Source organism: Ambystoma mexicanum, chromosome 13, assembly GCF_040938575.1.
Source record: "Ambystoma mexicanum isolate Mex_15411 chromosome 13, UKY_AmexF1_1, whole genome shotgun sequence".
In the NCBI taxonomy this organism is placed as follows: Eukaryota; Metazoa; Chordata; class Amphibia; order Caudata; family Ambystomatidae; genus Ambystoma; species Ambystoma mexicanum.
The window spans coordinates 658672739-658689996 of NC_090938.1; the positions used below are offsets into that span (position 1 = coordinate 658672739).

General features: G+C 47.1%; 1 protein-coding gene across 1 annotated transcript in view; it reads right to left on the minus strand.

Moving 5' to 3' along the window:
• KPNB1 (karyopherin subunit beta 1) overlaps window positions 1–17258 on the minus strand; it is a 182191-nt gene that overhangs the window by 46928 nt on the left and 118005 nt on the right. The window contains exons 9-13 of the mRNA XM_069634658.1: window positions 10526–10627; window positions 9871–10095; window positions 8341–8532; window positions 7941–8071; window positions 7384–7531 (exon numbers count right to left, since the gene is read on the minus strand). Of these exons, the coding sequence (XP_069490759.1) occupies window positions 7384–7531; window positions 7941–8071; window positions 8341–8532; window positions 9871–10095; window positions 10526–10627 (798 nt within the window). The remainder of the gene's footprint in view (window positions 1–7383; window positions 7532–7940; window positions 8072–8340; window positions 8533–9870; window positions 10096–10525; window positions 10628–17258) is intronic.

Below are 17258 nucleotides of genomic sequence, written 5' to 3' on the forward strand. Positions count from 1 at the left end.
AGGCGTAGTCTTCGCAACTCGGGAGAATGCCCAATGCCAACAGGTCAATCTCTGGGAATCCCCTTTCTGCGAAGACATTGGACACGGTGTCTTCGTGCAGACGCCATTTGTATTCTTTGGGCAGCAGAAAATCTCTGCTGAGCACGTCTGCCAGAAGATTGAGTTCCCTGGAACATGTTGGGACAACAGGAATATCTTGTGTTCGAGAGCCCATATTCAAATGTTTTGGGACAGCTTGGATAGCCCTGGAAAGTGAGTGCCTCCCCGTTTGTTCAGGTAATACATGGCTGTAGTGCCGTCTGTTAGAATCGGCACTGCATCTGAAAGTCCTTTAATGCCTTGAACACCGCTAATAGCTCCAGTAAGTTTATATGGTTGGACGCTACTTGAGGGGATCACACTCCATGTGCTGTCCGCAGATAGCGGTGAGCCCCCTGCCTCGCCCACCCCGTGAGAGATGAGTCTGTTGTGAGTGGCTTCCACTGCAGGGGTGGTGAAGGGCTCCCCCCCCCCCTTTCAAGAGTTCCTCTTGACCACCACTGCAGAGCGAGACGAGGGCTGGCGAGACGACTACCAGATGATCTTATTGTCCACTGGCTGTTGAGCCACTCTTGCATGGAATGCAGTCGCGCGTGGAGAACATGACGCCATCATTCCTAGCAAACGCATGGCTTTGCACACCGTCACCTCCCGACTGGCTACGTATTGAGGGATCTGAAAAGGCATGTTCTGAACCCTCTCGTTGGAGGGGAAGAGGCCATCTTCCATCCGAATTAGAGCTCCCAGAAATTGTTTCGTTTGACTGGGGACTAGACTGGATTTCTTCTCATTGATAGAAAATACCAGACTAAAGAGAATGTCTACGGTTTTTTCGGTGTTAACACATATGATGTACGAATCCCCTTTGAGCCAGTTGAGGTAAGGGTAAAACGGGACTGATCACCTGCGCAGGTGTGCTGCAGCTACTGCCAGGATCTAACACCCTGGGCGCCGAGACGATGACGAAGTAGAGTACCTTGAATTCATAATGCCTGTCCTCCATCATGAACCTTTGATATTTTCTGTGTGCTGGCAACATAGAAATATGAAAGTATGCATCATGTCCAATGTTTCCATGTAATCCCCTTTTCAACAGTGGGATCAACTCCTGTAGCGTTATCATGCGAAACTGAGGTTTTATGAACTTATCTGGGCTCAGGTCTAGAACAGGGAGCATGGTGGTCCTTTTTGGGTACAAGGAAGTACACTGAATAAACACCCTTGTTTACCTGAATAGGGACGGCTTCCACGGCATCTTTTCCCAGCAGCGCTTCCACCTTTTGATTCAGGATCTCCAGATGGTCCGGTGAAAGGCACCGTGAGCGTGGTTGTCTGAATTGTGGAGGTCAGGCAAATTCCACGCAGTACCCGTGGGCGACTGTCTTTATGAAAGACTGGTCTGAAGTTATCCCCTCCCATGCCGTGAGCAAAGACGTTAAGTGCCCCCGACCGGGGTGACTGGGAGGGGACCTGGATCTGATGGTCAGTTCAGACAGGAGGCTGCGGCTCCTCTAGGATTGGGGCCTCTACCTCTGGCGCGTCGCTGACCCCTTGAAGCGGTAGTATGTGGGGCTTCCTGAAGTTTGTCCTGCATTGAAATTTCCCGTGCCATAGTTCTGACCTGCACGGGACTGCCCTCGAAAGGACCGCCGAGAGTTTACAAATTTGCAAAGACTTAAAGGGTCTCATGCTCCTTCTTGGCTGTTTCTAGGGCTTCATCAGCCGCCTTTCCTAAGAGGTTGGCTTCTTCAATCGACTTATTGATGAGCAAAGCCTGTGTTTCAGGTTTAAACCCTGAGGTCTACAGCCAAGCATGCCTTTTGAGTAAGGTCCCTTGGGCCATGGACCTGCCTGCTGTTTCCGCCGTGTCCAGAGTGTTCTTTATCACATTCTGGTACACCTGCCTTCCTTCGGCCACTATAGAGAGACGTTTGGACTTGATGGGCTCTGGAACCTCCTGGAGTAAGTTCCACTGAGCGTCAGCATAACTCGCCAACAGCGTAGTATTATTTGCTATATGCATTGTATACGCAGCAGCCGAGGTACCTCACTTGCCCAATGCGTACAGCCTCTTGGATTCCCTTTCCTGAGGTACTTCCCCGTGGCAAGGGGTACTCCAGCCTGTTTCCAAGTGTTAGTCACTACCAGAGAATAGGGGGTAGCATGCCCTTTAATGTATAAGGGGTCCAAAGGAGCTGGTCGAAATAACTAACTCTTGGGTCCACCGCCCGAGTTTGTGCTGGTGACACGAGAGGGAGCCAACCTTCTCCTAATGGAATAATGAGGGGGATGGCCTGGCTAGAGGGAGGTTTCTCCTTAAGGATATCCTCTACAAAGTCCTGTTTAGGCACAGCCTCTTGTGTAGAGATCTGAAAATGCTCAGCATCCTTCTTCAACATGGTATTAAAAGCCATCTGATAGTCTACAGGTGAGGCCTGGCGAGCCGGGGTGGACGGAGGTGAATCCAGGCACAACACCTCAGTGTCCTGATCGTGATGGGGAGTGTCCATGGGTCCGTCTCCACCTGCTGGGCTTCTTCCCAATTGTCTGTGGCATCCGCCTGGTCCTCATAATTTTGTAGAAAGGAAGTTTGTGTCCATCGGGACAAGGTCTTCAGCCTTCTGCCCCTGTTCAGCATGATCTTGGATGTGTTGATTGAAGGTTAAACTCCACAAGATCTTTTCGGGGAAGGATGCTCAAAAAAAATAAATAATTCTCAAGGCGGTCTATACACCCTTCAAATTTCTCCCTTGTCCATTTAGAGGACCCAGAAGGGCCTACGGGTGGAAAAACCTCTTCCGCCCTATGGCGTCGAAAATTGCCTTAGAGTGTTAGAAAGAGGCTCTTGACTGTCAGTCCTCTTGAGAACCGGGATGCCATTGAGTATCTGCTGCCTGTCCCATGCTTTTCGGCGGAACGGGAGTAAGCCCAACCGCCGAAGTTATTCTCTCGATGCTTTCTTCGATAATCGCCGAATCCACGTGAGACAAAGGCTCAGAAGGACTAGCGGTAGATTTATTACCTTCTGCGGTGTTAGAGGGTTTAGCGGTCGGATTTTCGATTTGAGGCCTAGTCATCATTTTTGGGCCTACTGAGGCCTTCAGGACCGTCGTAGCATCGGATTACCGCGCTTCGACATGTGCACCTGATTAAGGGATAGAGCCCTTATTTGATTTCAACTGCCCAATCGCAAAATGCTGCTGCGGATGGGGGTGGGGGGTGCTTTAGATCTGAACGAACCGAAGAATCCACAAGTTTGATGGTCCTGTTAGCGCTTTCACCTTTTTTGACGTACCCGTAGGGGTTGTGTGCTTAGTGAGATGTGATTGTACACCCCAGTCGCCGGGTGTTGTCCCTGAAGCGAGACCAGAGTCAGGCCTTGAAGGGTCAGGGACGGGCGTGACAGACCTACCTAGTAGAAGTGTCCGCTTCAAGGTCCATTACATCTGCAACGGATGCTTGGTCATTAGAAGTCGCCGCCCCCCTCACTTCGGCAGGTGTGGCAGGGGAGGGGGGTCTCCACTCACGACATACTGTAGTACGCAGCCCACCGTTTTACTCGGTGCTCCTTAAGAAGTTTACACGCCGCACACCACTTCTCGGCGTGATCTAATGGGAGACAGGTGTTGCACGGATTGTGCTCATCTTTCCAAGGATATCTGACCCTACACTTATGGCACCTTAAAGGAGTCCTTTCCATAGCAAAAGGAAAAGATGACCAGACCTGGAGGGGGCCACCCTGACCCCACTCTCCCTATTGTAAAGGACGGCCGGAGGGCCCAACCACGTGGAAGTTGCGGCCACCGGATCTTAGGCACCAAAGTCCACCACCGTAGACAATTCCCCCACCGTCTTCGTCAAAGTTGTTCTTGTCGAGGGGACCCAACGGGGAAACCGACAAAGTCGGTTAAAGATAAACAATGTCTTATTTAAGAGCTCTGCTATAGGGCGATCAGTTATCTGGGCGGAAATAAACTATCTGAGGGACCTCGGTGCGTGAGAGATTTTGGGTACACTACACATCACGATAGGGATGGTGTTACAGACACGCCTATGCCGACGTCCCCTTGAAGGCCCCGAAAGGCTAGATGCAATACTCTGCGGTCACCACTTGATGTCGGACTACATGCACAGCATGTGATTCTAAGCAGATTAACAAGCATCAGAAACATGATTACAAGGAAGGACAGTAGCAGGCAGAGTACAATGGTGGGGGGGGGGGTGGGGGGAGTATGTTATTACAGAGCTTGGTTTGGAGACCTTTGCGGAAAGCAATGAGTGAGGTCACATCCCCGAGGTCGTTGGTTAGGGCATTCCAGAGCTTGGGAGCTAGGTGAGGAAAACCGATCCCTCCTGCTTTGGCTCTTATAATAGGAGGGATGTGTAGTTGGTTAGCATATTGGCTTCTCCTATGACGGGAGGAGGGATCTCTGGTGATTGTTTCTGATAAGTACGATGGGGCGAAGAGGCTAAGACATTTATGAGTTAAAGCGAGGGTCTTGAAAGTGATTCTCTTTTACGGGGAGCCAGTGGGCAGCCAGTCTGGTCTGTGTAATGTGATCTATTTTGGGGATACTCAGGGCAGCTCTGAGCGCGTTGTTTTGGAATGTTTATGAGGCCAAGTTAGATTTGTTTTGCCGAGGTGCCAGCTAGGAGAGTTTTGCAATAATCTAATTTCGCTCCGATGGTGGCTTGAGCGATGGAGGCAGTGATGGTTGGAGAGGAAGGGTTTGATGGCAGTTATTAGTTTAATGGTGTGGACAGAGGCAATGACTTGACATTGACATTGTAGAGTCTAAGCAGATTGAGGGTCTTCACAGAGGAGACAGGAATAATGGTGTTATCAATGTTGAAGTTGCAGTATTTTTGGTTGAGTTTAGATGGTTTCTTTGGGGCCTAGGAGGATGATCACTGTCTTGTCTCCATTGAGGCATAGCCCATTGGCAGTCATCCATGTTTGAAAGGTAGTTTATATTTGGAATCTGTGTCATAGGATCCGGTGAGGTAGGACATGCGCATCGTCGGCATAGTTGGTGTAAGCTATGCCAAAGGCATTATGGGAGCAGTGCTCTGGCCAGGAGCAGTATGTCCCCCTTCCTTTGTTTCTACTATCCATTGTTTATTCTGTCACAATACAGTGGCAGAACCCTATGCATGTGTTTTATAAGTTTCTTCCTCCATAATGTTGTGCGCGTCCCGAATACCACTTAAACCCAACTGCTATGCTGCACAAGCAGCTATTGTTTACACAAAATTACAATCAACCCACTTTTCCACTCTCACTGCAACTCATCGACCGACCTTCCTTCACCACAAGAGACAGCAAGATAAAATATACAAAAAATAAGTGACTAAATCCAGTCCCATTCCTTTATACAGAGTCGCTACTTTTGTAATACCACCTATTGCTACTATCGTTATAAAAGATTAATGCATGATACTACCTTCTCAACCTGTTATGGATGAGGATACCTTACCTCCCAGTCCTTATAAGCTGGGGTGTTCTTTCATCTCACTTATATGTGAAGGGTGGCATGGAGGCATCAGGTGTCTCCTCTTGGTCGGTGCTTCCCCGGTGGCAACGGGGCAACTGGTGCCGTGGGAGGGCAGGCAGCAGGATCGTCGGTATCCTAACTTGGGCACAGAGTTGAGGTGCTAGATGATGTCCAGTGAAAAGTCTTTGGGCAGCCTCAGGGGCTTAGGGGAAGGGCCTGCCCCCCCCCTATCATCCAGGGTCCCCTTGTCGCCTCCGATGATATCCCTGTTGTGTGGAGAGTCCCCAGCGCGTCCGTTGTCATCGCCCTCCTGGAAGAGAATGACCTAATCTTCAGCCGAAGAAATGTCTGTTCCCTGCAGACCTTGCACACCTTCTATGCCCCCCCCTCCCCTACAACCCTCTTTTTGGGACTAGGGGGAGGGGGCTGGTCGGTCTCTGGTCTTGCATCCTCTTCTCCGGAGTGTTATCAGAGGGCATGTTGAAGTGTTTCCTCCCTTGTTGTCGCTGGAGTACTCGAGTCCGGCCCTTCGGCCTTTCAAATCAACACCACCACCTCAAAGAGGGTGAAGGTTTCACCTACTGCACCTGGGCCTTCACAGTGAGGCCGGGCTCCTTGTCCTGTTTGGCCTTCTCCTTTGGGGCCGGATCGGAACATTTGTCTCCCCTTAGGCCTTCTCCGCGCAGGTCGGCGGGACACTACCCTGCTTGGCCTTCTCCCGTAACTTACCCGTGTTATCCGACTTTCTCTTGGAGTAACAAGAGCATTGACTGATGGGTATGCGACCCTGGCGGAAGCGGACTCTGTGCTTGGCTTTGTGTTGGGCACCCTCAAGGGACTTGGCAGCCTGCTCAGTTTTCCCAGATCCGGGAGAGGCATGCCCCTAGGTGCCAACCAGTGCAGCGGCCTTCACCTGCAGCCATGCTTCCAGCCATTGGTTCCTCAAAGTGCGCTTCAAAAAGCCACAGCAAAAAGCACAATCTTCCTCCTTGAACGCCGGGTGAAGGCAATAAATCCACTGGGAATGCTCGTCCATGTATACATTCTGCAAACTGCAGTCGGAGCACAGCTTGAAGAGAAGCACTGTCCTTCTCATCCGACATGATCCACGTGGTGTAGGCCTGAAGAATCTTCTGGAAGCCTCCAAGAAAACTCGAAAACAGCCCTTTAGGGGCAATGAAAACTACGAAAAGCTGGTCCCAGTAAGTCAGAAGGATGATCGATTGAGTACACAGGCTTGATTGACCAAACTATTAAAGCAAAAAACGCAGCAAAAAGCTTGAAGAGCAAAGCATGAGGACCACTTGAACTTGCGGTAAAAATCTGAAGACTGCTGCCTGAGGAGGGGCTTAGGTAGAGGGCACTATGACCCAGAGCTCAGTGATTGGTTGTTAGGAGATACAGTTCAGAAATTAAACAAACAGATTTTTTCCTTTTACCGAGTATTCCCAGCCTGACGGCGTGGAATATTCACGAGTATGTGAATCCATGCCAAACCCCATGCTGGAGACGTATCCCTACCACACTCACTACAAAGTGCTGTGTGCACATACCTCCAATTGTCAGGTCCCAAAAAAAATGTACAAAAATTCTATAGAGGGGGAAAGCAGCAAAAAACACCTCCTGCCCCATTAACAAGGGACACTAAGCCCAGATATCTTTACAGAACGTTAACAGCGTTAAAGGGGCAGAGTTGGCAGGGCACCAGCTGCTGTAGATTAGCTTGTTGATGCAAGTCTTTACGAAGCACCACAAACTGGGTGCATTTTTATGAATGGTGATCGGCTGAAGAGGTAATCGCATAATTTACATTTTGAAAATAGGAGTTCATCCAGGTGAAACCACTCACCTCCATTTGGAGAACCTGCTGTAATCGCTCCATGATAACAAGGGTAGTCTTTTGAACAGCAGGGTAACAGTCCTTGGCGCTATTTTTGACAATCTCCATCAGGGCTTCATATGCTGCACTTCGAAGGTTATTCTGGTGGCCATCCGGTCTAAACAGTAGAAAAAATCATTAGCCCCAGCCATACAAGCCACCAGAAACTCAAGACAAAAATGAAGCCGGGACAATGCATGCAGTTCAAATTCCTACTGTGTGGTCAATAAATGCCATTTAGTAGGCAAGGCCAGACTACAGCCAAACAGAAAAACAAGCCTGCTGCATTCCCGATCCAGGTGGCCATATCAAATGGTAGTTAATACCTTACGAAAAACAAACAGCATAGAAGGGAGAAACTCTGGGATTATGGTTTAACCAACACTACCAGTAATCAAATGATACAGATCAGAAGGGTCCAGGATAAAACGCTCCATTCAGAAAACATGGAACAAGTAATTTAATAAGCACCTGGATGGTGATCATTGGGACAAAAAGCACATTCATGTCCTAGAGGGGCCAGGTACCTGTCAGTTGTTTCAAGAAGCTTTTGCACAATGAGTTCAAATGAGGATGACAAGCAGTAGGTCGCCGGCTCCTCCTGATCATCAGCCACATCGGCAGCTTCGTAGGCAGCTTCAGCAAGACTGGAGAATGCCTAAGAAAAAAGAGCCATTAAAGGCTTTGCCGATTAATGGCCATCAAGACCAAACCTGGGCAGGCCCCAGAACACAAGCACAGACTGGGACAACAGCAACCAAGATCTGTCCAACCACAGGGTGAGTACCTGCTCCACAGAGGACAAGCTCATCCTAGCTGTTCTACTTTTTCGTGGTGCATACACAGAGCCAGAAACCCATCAACAACTGAAGCAGAACAGAACTCCATATTAACCAGCCTTTTCAATCTATCCTTGTCAAGGCTTACCCAGCAGACATTAGATGCCACTCTAGGCTCAGCGCCTAGATTCTCTATCAGACAGAGCAGCAAGGGTGCCAGGTACATATCATTTATGGCCGCTTCAGGAAGCAGTTCACAGATCCGCCCAACAGTCCATGCAGTCGTGTCTCGAACCACCACACTAGGATCCTTCATTAAATCTATTAATGTGGGCATTGCCTGCAAAAAAAAAAAAAAAAAACGGCATTAGAGGGAATTAATTGATCTCATTCCTGGAGGCAGACAAGGCAAAAAAACAAGTGCAAGATGTGTCCATCTACTGTACACCTGGCTAATGATTGAGGTGCAGACCAACTGTGCTGAAATTTACCACTTAGTTGAGACGGCTTCCATTTATAGTTCCCGTTTAGAAAATGGGAAATCCTGGTTCTTTATTTCCACAAAGAAACCCTGCTGAAATGTGGATGTCAAAAAGTGGGACAGCATGTCCAGCCACTGCTTTTCTGTCATGTACACCTGGGAAACCTGGGGTGCAATGATTTTGTTCTTAGCAAAAGGGAAGTCTCAAGCCTACATGCTGGGTTACAGCTAGAATAGATTCACACAGATGGGTAAGGCTCCCTTTGGGACCAATGCGAGAGGGTGGGCTCTTACCTGCCCATTTACCAAACCATAGGCACCACCTTTAAATTACGAATGACAACGCTATCAAGAACCAAATTGTGATTCCTTTTTATTACAACATTCTTGGACAAACAAGGCTACTCATTTCAGTTCTTTGGAGTACATGTGCTCACAATGGGTCAAGGTAGAGTACACCAGATATGGGACAGACAAAAAAAATGAATAAACAAAATGCCAACACTTCTACTGGAAAGGATAAGGTTATGCGTTATAAAGGGAGTACTAATGCCAAGTATAGTAGTTTGTATGGTGGTTTGAGTCGCTTTGGCTCTTTAAAACTATTGCGCCATGAATGCGGTTAAGGACAGTAGCCAGTGTTCCTATATTAAAAGCTTACCACCACAAGGATTAGTAACGAGTCATTGAAGGGTCATGTCACTGATCACACTAGGCCATGAAGCGCTCCAGTTCAGACAGTTGCTGCTGTTTGAGGTACAGCACCATGAGGCATGTGTAATCTTAAGAAGCAGATCATGCCACCCCTGATCGCGTTAGATATCAAGAGCGAGGCAGTAGAGAGCATGTAAGGGCAGAGAGCACAAGGTGTTCTGCATCAAGCCTTGCATAGCTCTAGAGAATTGTACCCCAGTAAATTAACTGAGCATCTAGACAACGAGGAAAATCAGTAAAGACCCAAAAAGGGGGATAGGGAGTAAGTAAAGACCCGGAAAATATGGATTCACACCAAGTGAACAAAATGAGACTCCTCCCACACCACAGGCCTCATGCACTTCCCACTAGCTAGTGACAATCAACTATTTGGAAAGACATGGTGTGTTTGTGGATAATTGAAAGGGGTGAGGGGGTGGATAGAAGCTTGCAACTTGAAAGTTTGGCCACTGAGAGACCCCCTAAGACAACATTGTGCCTTACCTGAATTACTAACGGCTTCAGTTGACTGGGTTCTGGGCCCTCTAAAATGCACCCAAACGCCATCACTGCTGCATCCCGGTATCGCCAATCAATATTTTTTATATGTTCTTTGATGAAGGGAAGAACGTGGGGAACAACGTCATCTTCACAGCAAGTAGATAAGAGCATGAGGCAGACGCCAGCTGCTTTACAAGGGTTCCAATCATCATCATCGTCATTCTCATCCTAAAGCAAGATTTAGAAATATATTAGAATAGTAAAATACCAGTGCTCCATGCACAACCGAACCATCCTCTGCAAGCAAACATCTCAATCTCACTTCTTACACAAGCACAACCCCCCCTCCTCGCCTCCCAGACAGCCCCAATCCTCGCCAAGCAGGAATCGCACACTAAAAATGTCTGTCTGAAATGCAACTAGTCTCCAAGGAGCAAATTAGAATCATTGTCCCATTGTACCCACTTTCAGGTCAATGCCTTTCAAGGCACATAAGCTTATACACAAACGCACCAATTCATCATGCTCAAAAACCAAACAGTGCATGCAGGAGTGCATAAACACAACTATCCAGTCTAGTAGCATGGTGCTCTAAAAACTGCGATTGCAAATTCACGTGCTTCTACCAAGTAAGAGCAGACATCTTAGCAACACTTACCTGCTTTGTGAGAGTTTGCGTCAGTATTGGTACCAGGTACTGCAGTGCTCCCTTGGCATAGAATTTGCTGGTGTGTTCTGGTGGTCGTCCTTGCTCCGAGGCCTAAAGGGGGAACAGTGACGTTTTTTAGCCCATCATATGGCTTGTGCAAAGGCATTTAATGGTCCAAGAAAACTCAATCATAAGTGCAGTCACAAGTCAATTAACATAAGTGTACATTATTAAAAGGGATGCTTATTTGGGACCAACACTGCTTCAAGAGCACAGGCAATTCTCACTCAAGGTACTTTCCCACTTCAGTACCTTCCCACTTCAAAGAGGACAGCGATACAATGCTCCCAAGTAGGTCCTTGAGACCTCAAGTAAGCACAAACTTGACAATCTGACATGGGAGTTAAATGTTCAATATGGAATACATTACCCACTGTAATCGTATTTCTGGTGCTTGTATCTGCTTAGATTCACATGCTATGCATAGGCCGACATCTAGTGGAAGCTGCAGAGAATTACAGGTTTTTCGAAAATGGACATCGAAAAGGGGCGTGCCAGTAATACTATCCCTATTGTGACATCCCCTGTACCCATGATCCCTCATGCGTGTAGGTCCCTCAGATTGTATTTTTTTCCGACATGGAGGTAGCACGAGGAGTAGTGCGAGTACAGAGTTTCAAAGCAGATATATAAAAAGCTCATGTAACATCTGTGCACCTTCTCTCAATGGAGGAAGGGTGGGCGCAAGTGAATCAAAGCAGATACAAGCACCAGAAATAGGATTACAGCGAGTAATGTATTCCTTCTGATGCTGCTCGATCACATGCTATGCATAGATTAGCGAGCAGTGTTATGAGAAGGTGGTGGGTCAAGAGAAGGAGTAGCGGCAAATAGATGTTTTAGAACCGCTTGTTCTACCTGTGTATCTGTCTTGGAAAGGGGGTCAATGCAGTAATGCTGAGGTATGAACTGAGCTTCATGTAGCTGCCTTGCAAATGCTGTCTAGGGGGACATTTGCAATGAAGGCTAGAGCAACCTTGGTACCTCGTGTGGAGTGGGCTCCGTGTTACAGGCAGTGTTTTGTCTGATAATGAATAGCATAATTGTATACATTTAACTATCCATCTGGCGATTGCTTTTTTGGAAACCTGTTCTCCCAGTTTGCCTGTAGCCATGGAGACTAACAGTTGATCAGTCTTCCTCAGCGGTTTGGTCTTATCTACGTAGTAGAGAACCGCCCTACTCACATCTAGTGTATGGAGTTTGACCTCAGCTGAGCTTGTTGGCTTCTGGAAGAAGGCCGGGAGCTCTATGGATTGGTTTACGTGAAACTTGGAAATTAATTTAGGTGAGAACCTAGGGTGCGTCTGTACAACCAATTTTTCTTTATGAATGATAAAGAAAGGGTCCTGCACTGACAAGGCTTGGAGTTCGCCGACTCTTCTTATGGAGGCAATTGCCACGAAGAAGGCAGTTTTATAGGTTGTGTGTCTAAGAGTAGCCTGATGCAAAGGCTCGAAGGGGAGGGGGGGTCCCATGAGTTGTTAGTATTACATTTAGATGCCAACCAGGCGGGGGATTAGAAACCGGAGGGTGTAGTCACTCTACTCCCTCCATGAATGCCTTAATGACTGGCACTTTCCACCATGAGATTTTACTTTGCGAGGTGGTGTAGGCTGATAAAGCTGCTATGTGTACTTTAAGAGAATTAAAGACCAACCCTGAATCCAACAGGTGCAGCATGTAAGAAAGAATGTGTGATTGAGTACCCTCTAAGGGGTTTATCTGCATAGATTGACACCAAATGACAAATCTCTTCCACTTGTGGCAATAGCAGAGTAAGCAAATCTCCCTGACCTATTCATTCATAGGGCGTCATTCATAGGGCGTTCCCCCTTGGAGTCTGGTAGGGGGAATCTGGACGCAAAGTCGGGGCATTGCTTGTTCTCTTCTAGTGAACAAGTCTAGAGGGGTAGCCCCAAAGAGAGAAGATGTGGTCTACTACGTCTGCGTGCAGTTGCCAATCGTGCTCTTGGCAGAGGATCTCTCAGCAGAGTCCGCTTGAGTACCCCTGGAACATGTTGGGAGGATAGGGAGATCCCTCGTCCGAGTGCCCACTTCCATATTTTCTGCGCCAGCTTGGACAGATTTGGAGAGAGTGCGTACCTGTGTTGACATAGAACATGGTGGTAGTGTTATCTGTTAGGACTTGTACCGATTGGTTCGTCAGATGTTCTTCGAAGGCTTGTAGTGCCTTGAGGATTCAATAAACAAAATTTAACACAAAAACAGCTTCCTCCCTTCATGCTTTAGGGTTGTTCCATATATCCACCTAACACGTTCACAAACACATACTCAAAAACTGGGGCATGATTAACACAAGATTTTGTAATTAAGAAACCACGTTTTGCGTTTAAACGTATGCTTAATCTGCAGGACAAAATGGCTCAGACTTGCAAGACAGTGGACCCAGAAACCAATTTGACTCAGTCAACCCTGTGGAATCTGCCACCAGTTACGGAAGTGTGGAAAATGTTCGGTATGTAGTTTAACGAACAAAGAAATAAATCTCAAAGGCCATAAATGGGTACTTAAGACCTTTACAAACCAATACAAAATGGGCCATATATGTAATTAGGTGCCCGTGTGGCCTTTTATATATTGTTAAAACAGACCCATACGACAGCGTATCTGTGAGCACAGGTCTTGCGTAAAAAGCAGTCTACCTGATAAACCATTAGTAGCTCACTTCAGAGCAGCCAATCATAATCATGACATGCAGTGGTTCATTATCCAAACAATTGGACCACACCGAGAGGGGGAGAAAGGGTTTAAAACTCAGAAAAGCAGAACAAAAATGGATATATGACCTCAATAAAGTGAAAGATGGCTTGACCGTTTCCATAGAGTGGGGGTTATTCATTCACTAGATACATGTCCGAAATGAGGGTCTGAATGGGACCGATACTGTAGACACCAACCCATGTACTATTGAACAATTATGGTGATCACAGTACCAGACGAAATAGACCCAATAATATCACTCTGCCATGAGATTGTTAAGCGCCAAGTGGTTCTCCAAAACGGTTTTTCGAAATATCAGTAACTCGATACATTTGCAATAAGGGCATAAAATATAAAGACAATTAAGCCCTATTGTTGCTAAAACGTGAAAATAGCCCATTCCAAGATTGCGTCCGCCCACATGACTCACTGTGTGGGTCCGTACACGTCATGTTTTGGAGTATACTGAATCCTATCATGTGATCAGTTCCATGTCGGCACTACTGCACAGAGCCATTAACATACAGAAGGGCACAGCAAGGATGACTGAAAAGACGTCGTGTAGAGCAGATTTAAACAGATCACGTGATCAGCGAAGTGCCAGAATGAGAAAAGGAGGCAGACTGGGTATATTCAGAAATAGGTAACATCACAAACGCATGATTGAACCTTGGTGACAAGAGGATAGGGAGCCCAAGCAATCTATGATGCTCTCGCCCCAACAGAACAGAACCGGGTAGATTGCCACTTTGAAGTCGGAGGTTGCGATTCATACATTTCACCCCCAGAACGGTGGGGAGCAGTCTATCAAGGAGATACCAAGACAGCACTGATAAGAAATATACAGCATAAGGAAGAGTGGGTAAGGACACGAATACATCTGATAGTAACATCACAACCCCCTTCTCTTTGCAGTTTCATTTCGGACTGATGACTAATATTGCAGAGGACCTCCCCTCCTTATGATCGTCCTATGGACCATATGAAAAACAAGATGAGAAATCCACTTCCCCTATTTGGAATAGGGATTAGCGGTAAATAAGTTATTAAATATGTTGAGGTTTTTCGTATTTAAGAGCATTCGACCCTTATTCTGACAAAAGTCGATCATGTATTTTACCATGGAAGTCAGTGAGGCATTCATAGGCTGAATCAAGAGTTGGTGTGCTGACATTGGAGCGTACATTCACTTGGCAAAAATTAATAGAAATGGATTTTGGCTGTTAATACGATTAGTTGCACTCATGCTAAATAAATGGTAGGGTTAGGTTAGTTTTTTTTTCATATCCACAGTGTCCGACAACACAAAAAGAATGATACAAGGTAATAACGAGGTTTTATGTAGGTTTTGGTTTTAGATTGATTGGAATGCAATATGCCCTTATTATGCAGCACGTTAAATGCCATCACGTGATGAAAACAAGTGTCCTGAAGACAGTACCAATGGGACACGCGAGCAAGATTAATTCAATTGCATTTCACCAATTGTATATTGGTTCTAGAAACACGTTGAGTGTTGACACATTAATTCTCCCTAAAAATGGAGATTGAGAAGGACAAACGATTAATTGATTGAATAATCCGTTTTCATTGATTGACAATATAAATTCTCTTTTTTTAGATACACTATCTTTACTGGACGAGTGATATAGGTTTAGATTTAAGTAAATGTCATTTATTGTGATTTATAAAGATTAAAATATGTATATTTTTTTTAATCCATGTTTCTTCAGCTCAATGATGAATATGTGTTTGTGAAAGTGTTAAGTGGATATTTGGAACAACCCTAAAGCATGAAGATACGAAGCTGTTTGTGGCAAGTTTTGTTTATTGAACGTTTCAGCCCTCATCCACACAGCCCCCAAAAAGAGGACATAGCTCTTTGTAGCTGATGTGCCTTGAGGATTGCCAATAACTCTAGTATGTTTATGTGCCTTTGTGCGGTCTCTTGTGACCACAGGCCGTGTGCTATGTGGTGAAGGTAGTTGGTCCCCCCCACCCGGAAAGTGACGCGTCTGTTGTGACGACCGCCTGCGCTTCCGGTTCATGGAAAGGTTCCCCCCCTTGACCACCAGCGTAAGTTCAGAACCAGTATTAGCAAAACAACCACTAGATCGTCCCACTGACGACTTGCCTGAGACCAGTGTTTCGTCAACCACTGCTGCATTGGTCGCAGGCGCGCATGGGGAGGGAGGGGGGTTCAGACCAGGTAAATGCACAATGCCATCATACCTAGCAGACGCATTGCTTTGCGTACACTGATCCGGAGACCGGGTATTTGCTTAAGCATGTTTTGCAGTCTTTACATGGATGGGAAGGCTAAGCGGTTTTCATATCTAATACAGCTCCTACGAACGCAATGCGTTTGGTACCAGACTTTACTTTCTCGTTTATTGAGAAGCCCAATTGGAAGAGGTGGTCTATAGTTCTTTGCGTGTTTAGCTTGCAAAGATCGTAGGTTTCTCCCGTGATCAGGCAGTTATCCAGGTAAGAGTACACTGGGATTGACTGCCTGCGTAGGTGCGCTGACACCACCACCAGTACCTTGGTGAACACCCTTGGAGCCGAGGCTATCCCAAAGGGCAGCACCTTGAACTGGTAGTGCTGGTCTGCTACTTTGAACCGCAAGAATCTTCTGTGCGCTGGGAACATTGAAATATGAAAGCAAGCATCTTCCATGTCCAATGTTGCCATGCAACCCCCCCCGTACCCCCCCCCCCGTACCCCCCCCCCCGTTTTAACAGAGGGGTTACTTCTTGTAGTGTCATGCAACATTTTTGTGGCTTGACAAACTTGTTTGCAGGGCGCAGGTCTAGTACCAGGCGCATGGTCAGATCTTTCTTTGGAACAAGGAAGTATGTTGAATACCTTGGTTTACCTTGTTGTACGGCGCGAATTCGATGGCGTCCTTTAGGAGATTTCCTCCAGCAGGATGAGTTCTTCCTGTGATGGTTTTTTACTGTCACAGTGGGAGATTTTGATGGGTCTTCCCTTCTATACCATAACCTCCTGTCACCGTCAACAGCACCCACTTTTACGATGTTATACCCTCCCATGCATGGGTGAAAAAAAGATTCGGCATGGGAGGGGACCTGTAGCAGGGTGTCATTGCTTGGAGGGTGTCCCTCCACCTCTGGTGGGGGAACCTCTCCCTTTTCCACGACCCCTGCGCTGACCTCTGGGGTAACCCTGGATAGCCTGTTGGTTGGTGTTCCATGAGGAACCATGGCTCAGATTATATCCGGTGCCTGTTTTGACCTCCGAAAGCGACGAAAATTGCCACCTCTTTGGCCTGGTTGTTTGTCATTTGGCCAAGGCTTTTTAGTGTCTCATTCTTCCTTGGCAGACTTTAGAGCATCCTCAACTGCTTTACTAAACACATACAGCTCAACAGGCATGTTGAGTAATGTAGCTTGCGTTTCCAATTTGAACCCAGACTGTCTAAGCCAGGCGTGGAGTTTAAAGATTTGGACTTCTGCGATAACGCGGCCAGAGTTATCCGCTGCATCAAAGTTGTTTTTCAGGAGAACAGCTGTAGCTCTGCCATCGGCAGCCATAGGGGAGAGTTTGGAGTCAAGTGGCTCTGGTGCTGACTCCGCCAGGGCCGTCACCTCATCCCATTTGGTGCAGTCGTAGCTGGATAATAAAGGTGGAATTCTTTGCTATCCGTGCTTGGTATGCTGCTGATGACGCCATTTTCCTACCCATGGCATACAGTTTTCTGCTCTCCTTGTCCGGAGGAGCACCGGAGGATGCCAAGGGGGTACCAGCTCTCTTCTTGGTAGTGGTGGCTACCAAAGAGTCTGGCCGAAGTTGGCCCCTTATATATAAAGGGACGGAGGTGCTGGGCGGATGAGTTTCTCAATTCTAGGGTTTACCGCCCTGGCTTCAGTCAGCCTTTCTAAGGAAGGCTGAATCCTACTTTGGAAAAAATTGGGCTGCAGGTTTGTCGCCCAAG